The sequence below is a fragment of the Capra hircus genome, chromosome 6, assembly GCF_001704415.2.
Source record: "Capra hircus breed San Clemente chromosome 6, ASM170441v1, whole genome shotgun sequence".
NCBI lineage: Eukaryota > Metazoa > Chordata > Mammalia > Artiodactyla > Bovidae > Capra > Capra hircus.
In genome coordinates, this window is record NC_030813.1 from 88,765,173 (window position 1) to 88,788,656 (window position 23,484).

At 33.8% G+C, this 23,484-nt stretch overlaps 1 protein-coding gene and 1 long non-coding RNA gene across 6 annotated transcripts in view; one reads left to right on the forward strand and one right to left on the reverse strand.

The window, feature by feature from the left end:
• Positions 1-23,484, reverse strand: part of ANKRD17 (ankyrin repeat domain 17) — a 168,121-nt gene that overhangs the window by 52,611 nt on the left and 92,026 nt on the right. For 2 of the 5 annotated variants that reach the window (XM_013964713.2, XM_018049564.1), the window contains exons 11-20: positions 21,323-21,410; positions 19,811-19,938; positions 19,422-19,565; positions 18,642-18,744; positions 16,423-17,175; positions 11,883-12,031; positions 3,900-4,011; positions 3,624-3,769; positions 682-824; positions 50-263 (exon numbers count right to left, since the gene is read on the reverse strand). In XM_013964713.2, coding sequence (XP_013820167.2) covers positions 50-263; positions 682-824; positions 3,624-3,769; positions 3,900-4,011; positions 11,883-12,031; positions 16,423-17,175; positions 18,642-18,744; positions 19,422-19,565; positions 19,811-19,938; positions 21,323-21,410 — 1,980 coding nt within the window. The remainder of the gene's footprint in view (positions 1-49; positions 264-681; positions 825-3,623; positions 3,770-3,899; positions 4,012-11,882; positions 12,032-16,422; positions 17,176-18,641; positions 18,745-19,421; positions 19,566-19,810; positions 19,939-21,322; positions 21,411-23,484) is intronic. The other 3 variants (XM_018049563.1, XM_018049565.1, XM_013964714.2) reach the window with 3 other exon arrangements.
• On the forward strand, positions 53-23,481 carry LOC106502217. The gene is made up of 4 exons (XR_001295808.2): positions 53-128; positions 5,664-5,716; positions 21,684-22,009; positions 22,484-23,481. It is a non-coding gene; the product is annotated as an uncharacterized LOC106502217 (long non-coding RNA).

Here is a 23,484-nt window from a genome sequence, read left to right on the forward strand (position 1 = left end):
TAAATGTCAAAGAAATAAATCCATAGGCTAATCTCAGACCTCTTCTTACCTTAGCTCTGTGTTCCACATTTGCTTTTCTATCAAGCAGAAGACTAACCACTTCAGTTCTTCCTTGGAAGCAGGCTAAGGTAAGGGCAGTGTTCCGATTGGTTTCTATTTGAGCATTAATGTCAGAGCCCATGTCTAACAGGAGCTTAACGGCAGCTGTGTGCCCATTCATAGCTGCTAACATCAGAGGAGAAATGCCCAATTTGCTACCAGTTCTGGGGGTGGAAGTATGGGAAGAACAGAAGGAAAAATATACATTTTTAAATGTCCTGGAAAAATTGGATGATAAAACAGAATTCTATCTCATGATTGAAGATTAAGATTCTTTATTCTGTAGACTTACTTAAGAACATACTTCAAATCCTTTACTACCCAGAACCAGAATACTTTCTGCACAATGACTTGGACTAAAAACAAATTAACTCATTATTAAAGTGAAGTTACTCAATTCCATAAGAAATAGAGTAATTGATAATTTTTTGAAGTTGTATGTCAATAATTTTAAATATTTAAATTTGAATTCTAAATTTATAATGTAGGCATTTCCTATATATGGCATTAAAGATGTGCTGTTCTACAAATATCTTTAACATAACACTCTTAAGGGACTTGGAAAGAGAGACTGAAACTTACCTAGAATTAATCTCAGCTCCTGCATTTAGTAATATTTTGATAATATTCACATAACCACCAGAAGCAGCCAGGCTTAGAGGTGTGTAATCAGAAACATTCCTGTGCTCTTTATTTGCCCCTCGAGCTAACAACAGCTCCACCACCTGGAAAAAGAAAAGAGAAAAAATGGTTTTCTTCTTATGGTGAGACAATTTGCAATTTCCCTTTTTTTCTGGTATATTGTCTATAATAAAAGAAAGGGAAAGTCCTTTCATCCTTTGCACAAAATCAGTCTCAAATGAAAAGCAAAAGGTCTTAGAAGTCAACAAAGGGATAAGTAAAATCCATTTTGCAGTCTGTTGAAATGGCAGTATTTTCATTGAAAGATCTATAGTTCATGTGTTCTATAGAAGATTTTTTCATTTGTACATGTAAATGTCCTTAAAAACTAAATGTAAAAAAATTTTTGGAATAAAGCCAATAATTTTTCCCCAATATTTTACTACAAAAATTTTCAAGCACATGGAAAAATTGAAAAAAATTACATACATTCATCACCTAGATTCTACTATTAATATTCTACTATGCTTACTTTTCTCTCACAGTTACTTGTCTGTCCATCATTGATGCATTTTGTTTCTAAGTAAGGTGTAGACACCTGCAATTTCCCTTAAATACATCAGCAAGTGCGCAATTAACTAACCTCTTATTTTTTTCAGGTTTTTTTTTTTTAAGTGAAATCTGTAACTTTAAATAAATGCACAAAACTTAAACTGTATATTCACCAAGTATTGACAAATGGATACAACTAATTTAAATCTGCTATTTTTTCCACTTTATTTTTTTAACTGAAGGATAACTGTTTTACAGAATTTTGTGGTTTTCTGTCAAACATCAATAAGAATCAGCCATAGGTATATCCATGTCCCTTCCCTTCTGAATCTCCCTCCCATTTGTTATTTACTCATGTTCCTTCCCAGTCAATTCTACCCACAGGCTAGTTTCATTGGATCTTCATATAAATGAATCACATAGTGTTTGAGAGTGATTTGTATGTATTGTGCAGCATTACATTAAGTGAATACACTAGTTTATCTATTCTATTGATGAACATCACTACTGTTTCTAGTTTTGACAATTCGGCAAAATTTAGTACTGTCAATCTTTAATTTAGCCATTCTAGTAGATGTGATATCTCACTGGGGTCTTAATTTACATTCCCTGATAGCTGAGAATATTAGCATTTATTTAAGTGTCATCCAGGGGTCTTTAATCTACTATACCATTTTTTTGTCTTTTTGTTTTTTAAGTTCACATTCTTAACCACTTTCTTTTATAAATTTAATTTTATTTTTTATTGAAGCATAGTTGATTTACTGTGTGTTAGTTTCAGGGCAAAATGATTCAGGTATATATACATATATATATACTGAACACATATGTATTCAGTTATATACATATATAGTTTTTTTTTTTAAATTCTTCTCCCTTATAGGTTATTCTAAAATTTTGAGTATAGTTCCCTGTGCTATAGAGTAGGTCCCTGTTGGTCATCTATTCCATATATAGTAGTGAGGATATGTTAATCCCTAACTCCTGTTTTATTCATCAGCTACTCCTTTCCCCTTTGGTAACTCTAAGTTTGTTTTCTGTGTTTGTGAGTCTACTTCTGTTTTGTATATAAGTTCATTAGTATTTGTTTTTTTTTTTGAAATTTCACATGTAAGCAATATCATACAATTTTTATCTTTTTCTGAAGCTGTGACTTTCTATCAGATTTTTCCTTTAGTCAGTAAGCCTAAGTGGCTTATGTAATAAGATTATAAATCAAGTCCCCCAATTGGCATTAGGTTATTTTATCTTACAAGGAGTCCCTTAAGCAATAAAGTGTGTGTGTGTGTTTGTGTGTGCATGCTCAGTCTGTCAGTTCATAGGGTTGCAAAGAGTCATGACTGAGTGAGCACGTGCGTGTGTGCACGCACGCGCGCGCGTGCACACACACACACACACACACACACAGACAGATCAAGTATTTCCAATGAAGTTTAAATTGAGATATAGATTTGCTGGGAAGCTCTTCAAATAAAATAGTGATCAAAACTTTCAGTTAAGTCAAAATTTTATTCATTATATTCCAAAAACAGAACATTTACAATTCTGACTGGTACAATCACCTCCACTGTGGAATACATAAGAGAATGAGAATGGTGAAATAAAAAGAAACAGAGAATGACCTAGAGTGCTTTCTAAATATAAGAGTCAACAATTCCTTATTGAGAAGTTATCAATACAAAGGGACAGCACAACTGGTGAATATAACTGGATTTAAAAAATGGATTTAAAACGAGGTTATCCAACTGATTGTTAAATGCCCAAAGAAGACACACAAGTGAGTAAAGTTACAAGTTCTTGAGTCCACACCTAAGTATACCAGCTGTTCTAGCTAAAAAAAAGCTAAAAGATTATATAATATTACCCAAGAACCAACCTTCAGAGTTAAGAAGGGTTGGGGAACAATTAAAGGATAAAATTACTTAAAACAATTAAAAATTGAATACTCTTAATTCCCTACTAATCTTATATGTAGACAGCAACAGAGGCTGAGCTTAAGTACTTTTCATACTAAATACTCTGGGAGAGGAAAAGATGAATGAATATAGGCCCTGCTTATGGGAAGCTTGCTGACTTGATTTGGGATGTCTTAATCATTCTATTAGTCTGAATGCAGTATAGAGGGATCTCCATGGCAGTTAGTACTTTTAGATGAGCAGGATAATAAACAAGGTATGCTTTTTTTGGCAAGACAGCTTATGCTAACATTATTTCTTTCGCTAAAAGCTAATAGTTTCATTACTGTGATAAATCTTAATATCTGTCCACTGTTCCTACAAAATCATATAAATTAAACCATGTATTTGTTAAATGGAGGGAGGAAAAGAAATTATACTTGGCAACAACAATACCTCCTGTCTTCCCCCAGAACAAGCCAAGGATAGTGGTGTATCCTTGGTTCTTTCTGACTGGGCTTCAATGTCTGCACCGTTGTCCAGCAATATTTCAACAACACCAACATGACCAGCTGTAGCAGCCAATATGAGCGGAGTAAAACCTGAAGTAAAATAAAGATCTTAGCTAAGCAAAAGGAACAGTGCTATTTTCTATTCTATCTAAGCATCAATATAGGACTACAAGTAGTAGATACAAATTCAGAAAAAAGTTCATGAACTTTTCTTGTCTACCTTTCTTGTCTCGGTGCTCAATACTAGCTCCTCTTTCTAGCAGAGTTTGTACCAGTTCCTCGTGACCACCAGCACAGGCAAGCGTTAGCGCTGTGTCATGATTACTCTCAGTCTGTAAAAAATTAATTGTTGATTAGTTCATTAGACAGTTAAAAATGTTAACATCAATTGCATAATATGTACATATACCAAATACACACCTACACATATACCACTCTAGCGTATCAGATAATTGGATATTAAATCTTTTTCTCCCCATTAGCAGTTAACTTGTGAAAATTTTTTTTTAATAAAGACTAATATTTGAATTTTATGGGCAATTCTTAAAGCAAGAAAAAAAGTATGATTTTCTAACCAAATGCTATTTTCAGCTACATGTTTTAAGAAATACTACTGTGGACTCACTTTCTCTTCTACACATAAATGGAGTAGCACAGACAAGATTTATTTTCCCATTCCAAACAAAAAAGGAAGGTTATTTGAAATGACAAGCAATACATGACACTGATCACTGCAGACAGAAATGATTAACTTATTGTATTGCGCAGACAGTTTCCAGGCTAAAGTGAAGGGAAAGGATACCCAAAAAGAATCTGGCAGTCTCCCTAAAATTGAAGAGTTTGGAGAAGTGAAGGTGGCTAGAATTCATGGAGCAGACTACTGGGGAGGAAGGCGCTAGATTCAGACGGTTCTCCAGAGATCCACAGAGGGCTCCCCTCGAGTCTTCAGCTGAGCTCTGATCAGCACATGTGCATAAGAAAAATTATTGGAGGTCAGGGAAAGACCACTAGAAGGGGCTGAACAACACCAAGAGGTTAAACAGGGCTGGGAATGGTTTGATTCTCACAGCAGAGCAGAAAGACCCTCAAAACACACAGAATATCGAGAAGAATCCTCAGCCATTGAGCCAAATTAGCTACTCTGGACTCAACTAAGAAAGCTGAAAAACAAGTCTTGAAATGAAAACACTACTTTCAGGTAACTGCATTCAAGGAACAAAGCCCATAAAAAGTCAAAGGAACAAAAAATATACATAAGATATAGAGTACTTTGAAACACAAAGACCTATAATTGAGACATGATGACACTGTTAATATATAGTTTACTTCTGACTTCTACCAATGATAGGGATGAATATTGGATTTACCAGTGGACATACTCTATTATGGCTTAAATACTTATTTAGTGAGTTAAGTCCTCATGTTTTTATTACTGTAAGCTGGTGCTATACAAAAAAAGTTAACTACTAGCCATATGTGGCTATTAGTACTTGAAATACGGCTAGAGTAACTCAGGAACTGAATTTTAAATTTTATTTAATTTTTTAACTTAAAAACTGATAATTTGGTTATTAGAAACCTTTTCTGTATGTCTGGGGCAAATTAAATAATGATATCTACTTTTTCAGTCATTTAATCACATCTAAATGCAAATCAAGTACTTCCAATGAAGTAACATTGAGATATATATTTAAAAATAGAGTGGCAAGCCATCTGGATTTGCCCAGTATGGAGGCGGTTTCTGGGATGAGAGGCTTTTGGTGCTAAAGTCAGGAAAGTTTGACTTATGATTTGACCACTCTAACCTGTAAGTATAACATGCACAATAATTTTGAAGACTTCAGTATGAAGTAAAAGGGTAAAATACCTCAGTAACTTTTTAGTATTGATTATATGTTTAAACAATATTATGGATATATTATGTGAAATATAGCCTTAAAATTAATTCCTATTTCTTTTTGCTTTTTTTAAATGTGGCTACCAGAAAATGTGCAATTATGCATCTGTCACCCTCATGGGACTATCTATTACTGGAAGGTAATGAATATGTCTTATTTATGCATTCTCTACCTTAGTGATGTCTTGCCTAGGAAACAATAGATGAGAAATAAGTTGAACAAATGACAGTGGCTATAAGGGTAATAGAATCAAAGACTATCGCTAATTAAAATAAGACTACATATATGATATATATATATAGTTATATAATAAATGCAAAAAGGATAGGCATAATCTCCTACAAGTTCAGTAACTCTAAAAACCAAGCTCCATTATAAAAAACTGAGTAACAAGACACAAAAGGAAAAAAATAGAATCAAGAAATAAGAAAAAGCCTACTAGTCAGGGATGAAGACAGAGATTGCAAAACCTGCTCTGCAAAAGAGGCTGGCAGAGAACAGAGCTACTGACTGCAGAGATCAGGGATGGACTTGCCCCAAGGGAGAGACGCACCAACTACAACAATGGAGAAGGACATGAATACTTAAATGAGTGACAGCTCTGATTGTGTTATAGTATTTGATCTTCATTTCAGGCCTATAAGGAAGGAATTATTGTGTCTGACTTTAGAGAAATGGAGACAAATGTCAGAGAAATAACCTAATGGTCACACAGGCTAATGAGTGATAAAGATTGGTGTTAAAAAAAACAAGAGAATCTTGGGTAACAAAATGCTGCTTACCCTATAACATCACAGCACAGCGCTAAGGCACAGCCAACTGAGGGAAGCATAATATTAAGTCTAACTGTATTAATGCACTCTCTATGTTACCGTACAGACTATCAGTAGAAGAGTCATCTTTATGATGACAAGTCAACTTTACCAAGTTTATAAGTTTTCTAGAAGTTTTCTGGGGGTTAAAGAGTAATTTAGGAAACCGGTGTCACTCTTAATAGAGAATGAAGAGAAAGTTTCGAAAAAGACACAAAGTTTCAAAAAAGAGACAAAGTTGTATGCTTACACATGAAAAATTTTAGAGAATCAGTAAAATTGGTTTTTTTTCCACATTATAAAATATCAATTCAGTTGACATTTATTAAGCACCTTTTACAGTCAAAGTACTCTACAAGGAACTCCAGGGCTGACAAAGGCAAAAGAGTCTCTGCTTACTAGAAGTTTACAGGTACTGTACAAAGGAAATTTAGGTTCAAACTAAGAGAGAAATGTGAATAATTTATGAGTTGGAGGAAAAAATATTTAAAGCTGAGGAGGGTGGTTGGTTAGTCAAATTCCCTGGGGAACTTAAAAGTAGGTCACTTCACTTTATTTCTACATTAAGGGTAACTTAAAGCAGCTAATACTTTACAACAACCTATTAGAACAATAAAGAAGAACAAAGTTAAAGGTCCTGAAATGAGACTTTCACCCCCTCAAATACATACCTACGCATTCCCAAAATAGTAAGACATATCCTGATTTGCAATACATCAAGAAACAATTTAACTAAAGTAGGAATTTGGGTTAAAATTAGCTACTGACAAGATATACATATATATATACATATATATGTGTGTGTGTGTGTGTTTTTGAATATTTTTAATCTAGGAAATGAAATACAGGCAATGATTTTCTATAAAGTAAAGTAACACTGAATTTACATTATACTGGTTACTAAGTCACATTCTTGGTCATATATTGAAAGAAATCTGGAAAGAAGAGCTTTGTTAAGAGCTTTCCAGGTTTATATTCTAAAGAAAATTTTCATTTAGCTCATAATATCATGAAATATACCATTCTGTATCATAGTATGTTGTTATGATGATTCAGGCTTATATGTCACCAGGAATGATTACACAATTTTATAAGAGAAAAAAAAAGAATCATAAGACAAATGCAATATTAAAGGAAAAGGCAACTTTTAATGAGTTGGAATGTAATTGAAAAAAATATATCTGAACTATAAAAAAAGAAATTTATTAAATTACTTTGAAAGCTGTTAGAATTTAAAGAGATGAACACTTGTAGACCTCCACAATCCCAAACATCTCATTCTCTAACTATATCAGGGGTCATATATAAGATTAAAAAGGATAGCACTTTAGGGCATTCAATGAGACAAATCAGTAAGATAGTAACAACCCACTCAAAACATTTCATATAAACAAGTAGAAATAGGTGCATTTTATGTAGAATGCTTTAATGGCAGATTATTACATATTACTATCAATTCATTTTATTCTGGTCTCCTTAATTTCTCTCATTAAATCATGATGAAACTATTTTCCAAGATGCAAAGACAGGAAAAAGAGAGAAGTACCAAATGATGTTTATACCACTAAAGGTAAAACATAGTTTTACAATTTCAGTCTTGGTATATATTTACCTTCTTTAAAATATAATAGATATATGCTAATTATTAAAAACAGGAAAAAAGTCAAAATTACATTAGAAAGTTTTTACTTTTTCTGTTTTTGAGATATACTACAATCAGTTACCCCAAGTTTAAGGAAAGCCTTCAGAAATTTGAGAAAAAAGTGTCAAGTAGTTTAGAACTGGAACACAAGTCCAGTTCATGCCAGAACACTGGTTTTAGAACTCATGAACAGAACAGCTAATTCTTTCTCACTTTTAGTGTCTAGTAGAGTTAATTAAGGAGAAGGCAATGGCACCCCACTCCAGTACTCTTGCCTGGAAAATCCCATGGATGGAGGAGCCTGGTAGGCTGCAGTTCATGAGGTCGCTGAGTGGGACATGACTGAGTGACTTCACTTTCAATTTTCACTTTCATGCCTTGGAGAAGGAAATGGCAACCCACTCCAGTGTTCTTGCCTGGAGAATCCCAGGGATGGGGGAGCCTAGTGGGCTGCCATCTTTGGGGTAACACAGAGATGGACACAACTGAAGCAACTTAGCAGCAGCAGCAGCACAGTTAATTAAAATTTAATATAATAATATATAGAAAATATTTAATTAATTCAGGGGATTCAACTCTGTCAACCAGATTTACTGTTTCATATAAAACCATTGCTCTTAAAAATCTCTACAGGATTCCTATCTACATGTTTCTATATCTAGAGTATCCAGGTATAAGTTTTATTTTATCACTTAAGCAAAATAAAAATAGAGAGCAGAGAGCTATGTTATCAGAATATATAGTAAAACAGTCCCAAATAATCACTTCAAACTATCATTTATTGATGTTTGCTAAAATAAATTCTGGTACCAGGACAGTGTATGGTATTAGTAATCTTAAGCCTGGAAAATATCCAAACAATTCATTAAAACCATTACATGAGAGGCGAAGAGCCTGTGGCACAAACACCAAGAACATAAGATTTGAGGACTCTTATAAAGAATGCAAACTTGTTATCTTTTGCACTCTTTAAGGGCCAGAATAAATGGAACAACTAAGCCTGTGTGCCTACAGACAATGCTCTGCAACAAGTGACGCTACCACAATGAGAAGCCCACACACTGCAAGTAAAAGTAGTCCCCAATCACTCCAACTAGAGAAAGACTGAATAGTACAGCAATGAAGACCAAGCGTAACAAAAAATAAATAAGTGAATAAATGAAATCAGATATTAGTCCCCAACTATAATGATCAACTAAACAACCGTTTTCCAAGAATCATTAGCATTTTGAAAGGTTTGTGTGTGTTAGTCACTCAGTCATGTACAACTCTTTGTGACAGGCTTCTCTGTCCATGGAATTCTCCAGGCAAGAATACTGGAGTGGGCTGCGATTCCTTTCTCCAGGGCATCTTCCCGACCCATGGATGGAACCCAGGTTTCCTACACTGCAGGCGGAATCTTTAACGTCTGAGTCACCATGGAAGCCCCAAAATGAAACGTACTGAAGCATTAAAAATTAAACTTCTTCTGTTCTTCCTTAAAACTTGTGATAAATATGTGGTACGACCTAAGAAATATGCTAAAACAATCCAAAGATTAAACACACAGGACAGCTTGTTATCTAGGCAGATTCATTTTTTAGATTCTAGACCCAGAGTGTTTGTTCATTTGAAAGCTGGCTGCACTAAAAATTGGCTTTTAGGTTAAGACCTCTCTCCTCACCTGTAAAATGGGAATAGTAACAGTACCTGCTTCATGGTACTGTTATAAAGGTTAAGTTAAAGAAGGAAGTATATGTAAAGTGTTAAAAACAAAAAGTTTAAGTTTTGTTAAATAAACACATGAAGGATTCAATTATTAGAGAACTTTTAATCTTTCATAGTAGAAGAATCTTGGTACTTTTTCATCATATCACCTGTCTATAATAGCACAGTACTGTCAAACATAAATCAAAATATGCACTATGTAAAATCTCATGGCATTTGTATTTGAGAATCTAGTAAAAACTTCAGATGGTTTAAGCACCAAAGAATCTTATATATACCACTTTAAGTAACTTCTTGGTATCATAAAAACTAGTAAATTTTAAAAAGCAACACTGAAAGTTAAAGGAAAAGTGGTAAGCAATGATTTCTGAATATTAATTCTGTACTATGTGTTCCAAAACATGTAATGCAAGGAATTTCTAATACCTAACTATTCAGTTATGATAAACTTCAAGAAAAGTATTGTAACTCAAATTAGTCTAACCCATCTGAAAAACCTCAAGTAAAGAAGCAGATTTTTAAGGCGCCATAGTCAAATGTTTTAAAATAAAAATGTGTACTATATTTAGAATGTATGTTGTATTTTAAATTTTAATATTTTAAAAGTATTTTTATGCAGCTTCTCAGAAATTAATTTATGCTGGCTAAGTGGTAAAGTTAGATATTTCATTATAATAATCTTAATATTTATGATCATACTTATTGGAACCTTTTCTGGGGCTGTTTTAGTTTAAAGCATTAAAAAATAATCCTTTTATATTTTGCTGAAGCTTTATTTTTACTTATGGACCAATTTTTGATCCCATAAAAACTAGAAAAAATACTTCTGGTTAAAACATTAACAGATTCAGAGCAAAACAGACTGAAGAAAATAATGCAAATTCAATAAAAAGTTCAATCCAATTCTATAATGCAATCCTTAAGAAATGTAAACCATTGTGGTTCATCAAATGAATGTCTTTTTCTTTTTTTAATGAAAAATGAGGCTTATAGTATGGTATCTGGAAGGGTACCATTGAAGTTAAACAAACCTAAGTTTGACTACCAGCCCCACCACTTCTTAGTTAAATGAAGTGATTGTAAGCCCAATTCTTAATGGCTCTCTTAGCCTCGATTTTTTCATCTGGAAAATGGGGTTTTAGGAGTAGCTACTCATATGTGTAGTCTGAAGATTAAATAAGGTTATTCCTTAAAAAAAGCTCCTGACAATTTTAAGTGCTCAAAACAAAACAACAAAAAAAAGTTAGCTCTTATAATAGGAAAAGCAAGTAAGAACAAATTAAATTCCTTTTCCACAGTATTACCAAGAAACATTTTAATGAAAAGGAGCCTTCATTTTCAATAGCTTAATAGTACAGCCCCTTAATGGTGCAATGATACACACACACACTTTCTCTCTCCCTGTCTCCTTCCCTAAAACTGATATTTATAAAGAACTGATCATTTATAAAACAAGTTTTATAATGTACACCACCACTCTCATACTAGTCTCTCTATCAGGTACTAATCAAGACACAAAACTAAATAAACTGCAAACATTTCTCAGTCCTGAAGAAAGCCACATACCCTTATCTCCTTCAGCAATCTTGTAAGCTAGGCCTCTTGGCATTACTTCAGGAAGAAACACAAGCTATCCTTTCTTCCCAACCTCACTTTGCTCTGAGGTTTCATGGTTAAGTGAATGTTTTAAAGTAACTTTTTTTAAAAAAACAATTTAACAGGTGTTATATACACAGACACACAGACTTACTACATACTTCTGTCAGCAAGATCAGAATTTTCAAAGACAATATAAATGCAACTGAGTATATATATGATATTAAATGGAATCCAATATGCATTTTAAAGTACAGCTTCTAATTAAAGTTTAGATAAAATACACAAATCTTCTGTCTCTTAACATCCTCTTCTAAAGTTTAAGAAAAAAAGATTACTTGATGACTGTGGAAACCAAATCTTCACATTAATTATCAGTAATAATCTGTGCTTGGAATTTTACTGCTTTAAATGTGGATTTTGTAATTTATACTTGTCGCTCAAGTCTTTGACCGGAGACATTGCAGTCTAGGACGATTTAAATCACTGATGAAAGTTTCACAATGATATAATGCAGTTAGAGCTGTCGCTCCTGGGTGTGGACTTACCTGCGCGTCAATGTCAATGGCAGGGTAGATAGGAAGCATGGCTGAAGGAGAGATGATAGGGCTTGGAGTTGGAGTCTGAGGTTGGGAAATGGAAGCAGCGATACTGTGGGTAGGAGTGTTTGACATTGCAGATGCTCTTCCACTGACTGCTGTTGGACAAAATAACTGCACTTAATAAGGATGAAACACTGTTAGGTAACAGCAAGATATAATTATTAGAAAATAGTTAAAGATATTTAAAAACAAAATATCTACAAAGAGACTGCCATAGCACTAATAACTCATTTTCCTGGTTATTTCTGACATTAGACACAGAGCAAAATTTAAATATATATTGAAAGTAACCCATTTGCTAAACAATAATTCATGTGTAAAACAAATTCCCCTCTTATGGTATGTAATCATAAAACTTTAGTTCAAAATAACCCTGAAAACAAAAATATTTTAATGAATTAAAAGTAATATATATGCAAACGGTTATCCATATGTCTTCTTAATCAGAAAAGGAATAAAAGTTAAAATAGTCAAGTTCAGAAGGAGAAAATATAACTTTTACCTGCTAATTTCACACCTCATGAACTAATGAAAGTAATATCACTGGGGATATGCACTATGGACTATTTAAAATACTTCCTATATTAGCTGTAGACAGGGGGTAGCCCTCAGTATGACAGTATGTATATATATAAATTTGATCCTCACACAGAAACAGTTTCTCACGTGCAAAAATTATTCTGAAGGAGGTAAAATGCCCACCAATCAATCAAGCAATCACACTGGACTTAGAAGGACGAAATTAAAAGATTAGGGTAGAAATAAATGCATGCATGCAACCATCCCTCAAATGTAGATTATTGTTAGTTCTTATAAGTATAATTTTGCCATGATATTATTTTCATCAAAATAAGTAAATTAAGAAGGGCTAATAGGTCAGTACTAAGGTAGGAGAATTTCAAGATGGTAGCAGTTGAGGGTACTTTACTCCCTCTTCAACTGACTTTTGGAGTTGACATGTGAATATCAATCATTTCCCCCCTTATTGAAAATGCTAATCTTGAATGATCAACAGTAGTGTGGATGTAAGTTACCAACGTAGTTATCAACTACATCAGACAGAAAACAATCATGATTCACAACTGGATCTGAAACTAGCAAGAGGTTATTTATGATCCTACCAAGAACAAAACTGAAATTGACCTTATTATAATAATTATAAACATTACCGTCAATTAAAAAAAATCTATTTTACATGAAATCCTCAGTTCAGGCACAAACATACACTATACATTATAGCAACACACATTCTATAATCATACATTTTTAAGTCCACTTAAAAGCCAAAAGAAAAACAAAGGAGGGAACAAAACAAAACAAACAAAACACACTCTTCAAGTCCTTAGGGATCCAGATCAAAAGAAAAGGGTATGTACTAATTCATTAATCACCTAATGACCTTGATATTGTTACTCCATGCTGGTAGTTTTGTATGTTAAGAAAAAGATCAAGACAATTCAAATGTACACATTTTAGATAAAAATTTCAAAACCATATAAAATCTATGGCTCTTAAAATAGATTCCATAGTCTCCTTTGATTAGATATTCACAAATGAAAATGCTAACCTAAACACAAAATTAGCTTAAACAGAATGAACAATCTGTTCAAAAAACTAATTTTTACTTCATGATACTAAACAACAAAAAAATCTCAGCTTTATCATTAAATGGCTAAATTATAATTTATATTTCAACTAGAGTAAGTTCTTCTAAAGAACATATTAAATTGGTTTTATTTTTGGTCAAGGAGATAGGAAAAATCAATTTCCTCTTATCACTTCCCTTCAGGTACCTATGAAATTGCTGTACTAAAACTAAGTAACTGCCTGTCACTCATCCATTCTCTACAATTAAAATTAATAACTGTAAATATGTAGGTACCTGAAGGAACTATGGTACAGATCAGATCTTTACATGTAGAACTTCATTAGTGTTAAGAGTTCAGAGAGGTTTTAACAACAGGTAAGGAAAGAGGAGATCTTGAGAGCACAGCAAAGCAAGGTGTTAAGACTGGTTAAACAGGGAACTGATCTTGCTTTAGCTAGTAGAGAAACCAGAGAAGATAGATGATCTTGGCCAGCCAAGTGCTAGATAAAAAGTGACTGAACCTTATAAGAGCATTTAATAAACTGGGACTAATGAATAAAGGGCAGAGATTATGCATAAAGAAAAAAGAAAGACAAGACTAAGCCTAATGAAGTTGTAAGATATTTAAAAATCCAAAGAAATGGAAATGGTTATTAGTCAACTGAAGTAACAAGTACTACCACAGAAAAAGGGTAAAGAAATGCTGTGGAAGTGAGTGTATACGTGTATGTTTGTGCATGTGTACATGCATGATGCAGGGATGGGTTGCAGGGACGTAGCTGGTGGTGTTTAATCCTGTTGTTTATTCTGGCCATCTCTCCTCTCCCCATATAAATGAGAATAAACAAGCAAAGTATTTTTATAATATGACAAGTATTTGTCATACTTCCTGAAAAGTTTTATACTTTAAAAAATTTTTATAGGAAGATACCTGTAATACAGGGAGAATTTAATTATTTTTGTTTGGTAAACAAATCACAGAAAAACTACTTTACAAGCCTCCAATGATTCTGACTGGCATAAAAATTATACAATTGGCAAATCATTATTGATAACTATGCCCAAGAACATCAGGTAAATTCTGATAGCATATCAAAATTTTAAAAATATTCATTGGTATGCAATGTCCATTATTCATTTAATTGAATAAATAATTCTATACATTCTTTGGTAGTTCAATTTACATAATAGAATACCATTACGAGCTAAATGAATGGTCATGAAAGAAATATCAAATTTGGGATCTGGAGCTGATGATGTTTGCTTCAGTTTTCATAATATATCTACTGTTTTTAAAATTACATTCCCAATTATTATAAACAGCTAATGGTGATTGGTAGTAATTTTCAAATCTATAAAAAAATTTATACTTAACACAAGAATCTTTGTTGTTCTTACTAATGATTAATAGCATTTTTTTATGATGTAGTTACTGGACCCTCTAAGATCAGCAGAAATTTTCATTCCACCTATTACTGTTGAGGTGATACTAGAAGAGAACTAGGAAACTTTTGATTTTAATTTCTAAGTACAAAATCTGTCTCATTAGTTGGTTTCTTAGTTTCTTAATGTTACCTACTAAATATCTCCTATACGCCTGCTCTTCACATCAATCATATACAACTCTTTGAGATCCTACAGACTGTAGCCCAGCAGGCTCTGTCCATGGGATTCTACAGGCAAGAACACTGGAGTGGTTGCCATGCCCTCCTTCAGGGGATCTTCCCAACCCAGGGATCGAACCCACATCTCCTGCACTGCAGGTGGATTCTTTACCGCTGAATAATCAGGAGGCCCAACTAAATATCTCACCACTATACAACTTAGTTTTCTCTTATTCTTTTAAAAAATTAAAAGTTAAATTATATATAATCTCACTATCATATATAATGCTACTTAAACATAGTTTCAAAAATTCAACCATCCTTTAAATATAAACCAAAGAATTAAAAAGGGAGAAGAGAGCAGATAAAAATGATCAAAATTCGCCTATTTAATCCCTTTGTTTTCCCGTTTCTTTCTTTTCTGGTTCTTTTTTTTTTTTTAACAGAAAAAAATGTCCTTTTCAGTATAGTATTCTTACGGTTCATAACCCTGTGAAATCTCACTCTACTAGTTTGTTATAAAACTCATGAAAAATATTCAATAAGTAAATAGAACTAGAACCACTGAAACAACTTATTTTATTTTATTTTTTTTTGCCAATGACACTAATTAAAATGTTAAAAAAATTCTCTGGCTACCCAGTTAAAGACGTATCATTTATGATACTGTCAGGGGACTACTCCTCTCCATAATACAATTACAATTAGAAAGAAACTACACATTAACATTCATAAAGGATAAATCACTGACATACTATATAATCAAATCTTATTTGGTTTGGTACTTTTTTAGTGTTGTAAAAGTATTTACATTCTTTTTTAATATATTCATCAGATTTGAAGTCTGATCCATCAGAATATAAAGAATTTCTGTTCACAAATAAGATTTCTGATGTATCCTACTAGTTTTGCAGTTCAACTTCTATCAATATCCCAGTTTATTGTGTGAATACAGAAGGAAAAAAGCCAAAATTCTATCAGTATTCTTAACTTAGAAAAAAAACAAGAAACAAACAAAAAATTAAACATCAACCCGACTACCAAAAAAACCTAGATTCCCAGCCTACCCACCTAAGCCAGAAAGTTTCAGCCACTTGCACTGAATGAGCTAATTTTTAATTTGACCTGTATCCATCTGAGAACTTCTGAGATCGAAATAATATTTCTAAAGATATACATGGGTCAAGAGTCCAGAAATAGTTCTCAAGTTGGGTAACGGCAAAAAATTCTGGCACACTCTTACTCGCCTTAAGCAAATCATATTTGATACCTGCTCATAACAATATAAACCCACCTGCCATGATGTCATCCAGCGTGTCATTGAGGGTCTGAGCAGGGCTGGCTACCATTAACCCTTGTTGTGTTTCTGTCAGAATTCCTTGCCCCAGCCCTGCCAACTGTGCTTGGCCCAGTACTGGCTGTCCAACTATCACTCCTTGCAGTTCTGTAAGATTTGCGATGGACCCTGGAGGCAAGGGACCTGCCGCCAGAGGCAAAGCTTGAGGCATGGCCAGAGGCTGGATTGGTGCAAAACCCATCTGAGCAGCAGTTTGCTGGGGTTCATCTTTAAGCAAAACGGGATCCACTTGCTGTAACCGTGCATAGTCTCCCTCGGAAAGCTGCTCTCCAACCCCAACCGGAGTCAGCAGTCCCAGATGTTGGCAAGACTGTTGCTGCTGCTGCTGAAGTTGAATTCTTTGAGCTTTAACCTCTAGATACTGCTTTTTTAGCTGCTGCTGCGTTTTCAGTTGTAACTCTCGTTCTACTTTCTGTAGTTCCTCCAAAATCTTTTGTTTCTTCTGGATTTGTTCCTCCCTTGTTTTGTTCAGCTCCTCGATCTTCTCCTTGGTAAGTTGGTCAGCATGAGCCAGTTCCAACGACTGCAGCTGTGCATTCTTTTCTATGGCTTCTTTTATCCTCTGTTCCAGTTCTGTTAACTTTCCCTGAGCCTCTTCTACAATGCTCTCTGGAGACTGATTGGTGATGTAACCCTGTACATCCTGGCTGTTTGCTGGCAAATGGCTGCTGGACTTTTGTTTAGAAGCAGCTGTGTGAAAAAGAAACCCCCTCAGAAGTGCACATGAATGGCATCCTCATTACAGAGTTACTGTTGGGAGGTTTAGTGCCAACAGTTATGCACCAAGTTATTATATCCACAGAAGGTGAAAATGCATTGTTAAGGAGTTAAAAACAAATCCACCTTCTTTATCATAAATATAAAATGTATGTATTTTATGTGCATAGAATAATCTTTGGGAAATCAATTTCAGAATTTTAAAAATATCACATGGCTAAAATTAGACAATAGAGGGATGCAGATTTGTGATATCAAAGTGGTACAATTAAAATAAAATCTAAGACTATGTGTAGATAGATACTTCATCTGATCATAAAGATGTAAAAACTTATCATAAGAACAGAAAAATAATGCTAAATTATTATGATGTAGAGAAAACTTAAACTTCTAAGTCAAGGTTTTTCTACATTTAATAATCTGTGCCTTTTAAACACACACACATACACACAAAGAGTACTCAAACCACTGAGAAGTACCAGGAAATTAAAATTCAACTAAAATAAATATTTGTTGGGGCCTACCATCTTCAAGACTGATAAAGGTAAGATAGAAATTCACATATTCATAAAGCTACTTGGCCAGTAGACAACTGGAATTCAGTTTCCCTGGAAGAAAAGATGCTTAACTATGACATTCATCATATCTTCCAACAGCCAGGTGAATAAATGTATCTGGCTATCGGTATAGCAATCATTTGCTTGGTATACCAACTGAAAAAGGTGCCAAGGCTCTAGACTGGTAGCAGTGATTGAAAAGAACTGGTGGAAATACTTAGTATTACTGTTGGTAAAATAATACAGGTAGCCAAAAACCAAAAAGTTAAAGCCACACTGGTTCTTCAGGTAAAACTTTCTAAAAAGAAAATCTGATTCAAACTAGTCGCTGTGTCGGGACATGACTTATGAATCATACATGATGTAACATCCACAAGTAAAATATGGACCTGAGAGTTCTAAAGAAACAAGCAACCATATCTGAAGTAACTCTGAATTCTTGGTTGAGAAAAGGTATTTCAGATATAAAATCTATATTAAACCAGTTATTCTAAAATAAAATTTAATTTTGATCTAGCTATTAATATGCCTTATATCACTATCGAAATTTCAGTAATTTACAAAAATGTCACCCGATTATACCCAGTCTAATATTTTAACATGGATAGAAATTACTAGTTATTAGAGAAAATCACAGATAATCAGAATTGCATCAAAGATGAGCATCTGAATTTCTATTAATATTTCTCATTCCAGCACAAATCCGTGCTCTCAACTATGTTCTTTCCCAATAACATGCTTCTTTCATTGTTTAAAAAAAATTTTTTATGCCAACTTAGTAAAATTCATTTCTTTGTGGAAAAATAATTTTAAATGGCTATTTTTTTTTCAATCTTATCATTTTTACTTGGACAACCTGAAGGCTTTAGAAGTATAACTGACCTTTATTCCTGATGGGAAGAGTGGTGGCAACATTGGCAGGTGGTTTGTCAGGCTCCTGAGGTGGGACAACCATGGGCAGTGCTTGAACTGGTACTCGCGGAGCCTAAGACAAATAAAACTGATTATATTTCTGCCTTTCCTATACCTTCCATTAAATAATATGCTTTAAATGATTCAGTTGGTAAAGAATCTGCCTGCAATGTGGGAGACCTGGGCTCAATCCCTGGGTTGGGAAAATTCCCTGGAGGAGGTCATGGCAACCCACTCCAGTATTTTTGCCCAGAGAATCCCCATAGACAGAGGAGCCTGGTGGGCTGCAATCCATGGGGTTGCAAAGAGTCAGATATGACTGTGCGATTGGATGCCACAGAATGAAGAATAAGTTATGAAGATCCATTCAAAGTATTTTTTAACATAATCTCAGGAAACAACATATTTACTTAAAATATGCTGGTATCAAATTATTTCCATGACTTTTCTTTTTCTGGCCATACCACAAAAGTCCCATCCACTGGGACAAGGAAATCCCTCCAAGATATTTTTTTTAAACAGACTTGGAAATCAAAAGGTTATTCTGGCCATAGTAAGAAAGCAAAGCAAAATGAAACCAATCTAGAATGTGAGTATTATACTGAAAGGTCATTACCCGTATTGAGTACATTATCTTTAACGAGAATTGCGTATTACAACAAAAAACAATCATTTTAGTTTAATCTGGAACTATGACTAAAAAAGGGATAAAGATAATATAATATAAAATGCTTTAGTTTAGAATCTTACCCTATTTAAATCGTGGGATGGGGGGGTTAATTGAGTGACATCTGGTGGAGGGGCTGAAAGCAAATTATTAGGATAATCCAAAAGATAGCAAACAACGCTTGTATGACCACCTTTTGCTGCTTCTATCAACATAGTTGAGCCATCCTAAAAGAGTGAATATGGAAAGGGAAAAAACAGTTTTTCAAATTAATTTACAGAACCATTAAGGAAGATAAAGCCAACAGGTCCCAGACACATTACAGTTTCAATTTTAGTAAAGAACACTTTCCTCTAAAAAAAGAAAATGAACACATTCAGAATGTCAATACAAGTTGAACTTGTAGATAACGTGTTATGCTCAAGAGTGAAGAGTAATTCACAGTGCTACCTGAAACACTTCAGTTACATACTTTTAAACGGTGAGTTGGATCTGCCCCATGAGCCAAAAGTAGTTCCACTACTGCCAGATGACCCCCTGCACAAGCCAGGGACAGTACAGTATGGTCATTATTAGCTGTGGTTCTATTCACATTTGCTCCTAAAACAGACAATCCATGAAAAATAATGTTAATAAAATAATCAAAGAGTAGAGAGAACAGGATAATGAAGCCCCACATATTCATTACCCAGCTTCAATGATTATAAACATGGCCAATCTCATTTCACATATACCCACATCCATTCTCCTCTCCCATCTTGAATTATTCTAAAATAAATCCCAAACATAATTTCATCCATAAATGTATAAGTATGCAACATTAAAAACTAAGGATAGAAATATATATTACTCAATATAATCAGTTTTATAAAAGTAAAATGTAAGATTTTATCTAAATTTTTGTATCTTCAGTGGGCAAGATGACTAAAAACCAATAAATAAATAAATTAATAATTCACACTGCCCTCTATGGGCCAAATAATGGAAGGAATTAACAAAAAATAGGAAGTAATAGTAGTAAAATTCTCATCTCTGATTTGCAGCACTGTGCAAGGCATGTGGGAAATGGAAAAAATAGCAGGAAGAAACTGGAATCAGATTCATTAAAATTAAACAAAGGAAGAGAAGAGATAATAACTGAAAATAATTTCATTCTTGAATACATGTGTTATTCATAAACATGTAACACAAGTGTTTAAATTGCCTAAAATAATTTGACCAATAAATTATTTCTGATTTATCAACAAACTTCAGTATTTTTGATAAAAAAGAAATGGCATATATTGCCTTTTTAATTGTATATCGTCTACATAGTCTCTCTTTATCAATGTTGAATCAAAAGTAAAATCTCTAATCTCCTATACTAAAGTTTATGAAAAAGTTTCAGCTTGAACTCATATAGTAAATACCAAAGAGATAATTTAAAGAAAGTAATAATATGCTACTTTTGTTAATAAGGATGTTGGTTTTCAAATAGAATAAATGACCATGAATAAAAATGCATTTTTGGCATATTTTTTCCATTTCAATTTTTAGCTTTTTTTGGGTGGGCTGTGCTATATTTATGATTACTTCTTTATATTTTACAAAAAAGGAAACCTAGGCCCAGGGAAATATAAATAAAGGAGAAAAGTGTCTTGCCTTCAAGTTAATCAGTGGCAGAAACTTGGCACAAAAATCCAGGTTTCAAGATAAATTATTACATAGACAGAACAGACTTCAAGTAATCTAAACCCTCATTTACATAGAGAAATTTTTCTTTATTGAAATGTTACTCAACAAATGTGTTACCCAATATGACAACTCTTCATGGAATGGTTCTGTGTGTTGCAGTGTATTTATCAACTACCCACTCACAAAAATCTCAGCAGCATTTCTCCATCACATGATACCCACAAAATGTCCTTTACCTCTAAATCCCTTAATACCCAAGGGCAGGGAATAGACATCTCTGGGAAAAAATCACTGCCTTACACAAACCTACCTTTACTAATTAGGAACTGAACAGTACAAACATGGCCAGCTCGTGCAGCTTTCATTAAAGGAGTTCTTCCACCTTCAGATTCATGCTCCTGTTTAAAAAGTACAGACTTATTTGATATTTAATTTCCAGTGAACAATTATTCTTTTTCATGAAAATCAAAAGGAAAAGAATTGGACTAATTTTGGAATCTAAATATATTAAATAACGTGCTCTGAAGTAAATCAAGGAATATATTCTTTAAACTATCTCAAATTAGAAGCATGCTCTTTAGATATATATTAAGAACTGAAATTATATTCAGTGATTGCTACACCCTTATCTGAATCCATCTAGCTAATTTTTCCTTCTCTCTCTACAAAAGGGATTGTGGAACTTGAGCAATGAATGGCACTCTAGCACAGCCCTCTCCAAAATCAACATTATCTCCAACCACTACAAGTAATTTTCTTTTCATAAGTTTTTATCTTATCTGTATCAATTTCTAAAGTATACCACTCTCTCTTATATACTTCTCATTATTTCTATTTTACCTTCCATATTACAGTGATAATTTGAATATCTTTTTAATACTACCAATGACAAGATATTACTACAGATTTCTGGGTTTCAAAAGGATGGAGAACCAACTGCATTCTTGTGATTCAGAATATCAGCACAGGAAGAACTTTCAGGTCATACAGTATAAAGGTTTGAGAAAACTACCTTTTATAAAGCATTTTATATGTCAATCTTTTTACACTCACATCTGATGATTTTTCTCTTAAGTCATACACTAAGTTGTTTTAACTGCAATTAACTAAGTAAGATTACACTGCTGCCATGTTTCACAGTCACTGTGGTCAACACTGGAAATATAGCCCCTAAGCTGAAGTAGGTCAAAACCTAGTAAGAGAAATAGGCACATAACTATAGCTAGAATATAACATGAATCGTAAGCTCTTCAAGAGTTGTACCAACACAGAGCCAAAAGAGACCACAACGGTAGTCTAATTTAATCTTTTCCTTTCACAAAATGAGAAGTTAAATAAATTTTAAGAAACCAGTTAATTGAGGAGCCTGTTTCTGCCTGTGTGAGTTTCTGTTATAAGCTATCAACTACTACATGAAAACACACAAGTGCTCATGGTTTAACTAAAACCTACTTTTCTTACTCCCATACAGGTTAAACTGGAAGAATGCCTTTATTCCCCCCCACAGAATTGCTTTATTTTTCCCTATCTTTCTGTACTCCTACTAATTTTTCCAACCAGAGGAACCTCTTTTGTTACATCATCATGGTATCTATCTTTCTAAACTTTATCCAGCCCCAAGCATAACATCTCAGATGATGTCTTCACCTCTTCTGAGCTTTCTGCTTATCCTTTCCCTATGACACCTCTTTATAATCTAAGAATGACCTCAGTATTTCACCCTTCTCACTAAAAGTTATCTGAGGGGACTGCCCTGGTGGATCAGTGGCAAAAAAATCCACTTGCCTATACAGGAGACAGGAATTCAATCCCTGATCTGGGAAGATCCCACATGCCGCAGAACAACAAAACCCCTGCACCATAACTACTCAGCTCGTGCTCTAGAGCCCAGGGAGCCACAGTTACTGAGGCCTGTGCACCCTTGAGCCTGTGCCCCACAAGAAGAGAAGCCTGCAATGAGAAGCCCACGTGCTGCATCTAGAGAGCATCCCCCACTTGCCATAACTAGAAAAAGACCCAGCACAGCCAAAAAATTAAATAAACAACTCTTTTAAAACAAAAAATAAGGTATCTGAAAGAAAATATTACTTATCTTTTTAACTCCTTTATTCAGTAATGCTTTGAATGGTACAGGTACAATTTATTTCCTAAACTACAGTGAAATGCCCCTAAGCAATATGTGCCTTTTTGCGACAAATCAAAGAAACTTCTAAAAATAGTTAAGTACCTAAAAGAAAATTTGTACTAATTATTACCATTAATTATTAACATATTGAACACAAAATTTTCCCCTTTTTGTAGGGGGAAAGGGGTATTTGACTGGATATTGCTGCTAATGAGGAAATAAGAATGGACACAAAACAGCGTAGGGAAAAAATATGACTAAATGAATAAACAATGGTGAAAAGGTGAACATAAAATTAGAAGTAAAGAAATACCTTTCGTCTACAGTCTCCACAGGATTTTAAGTTA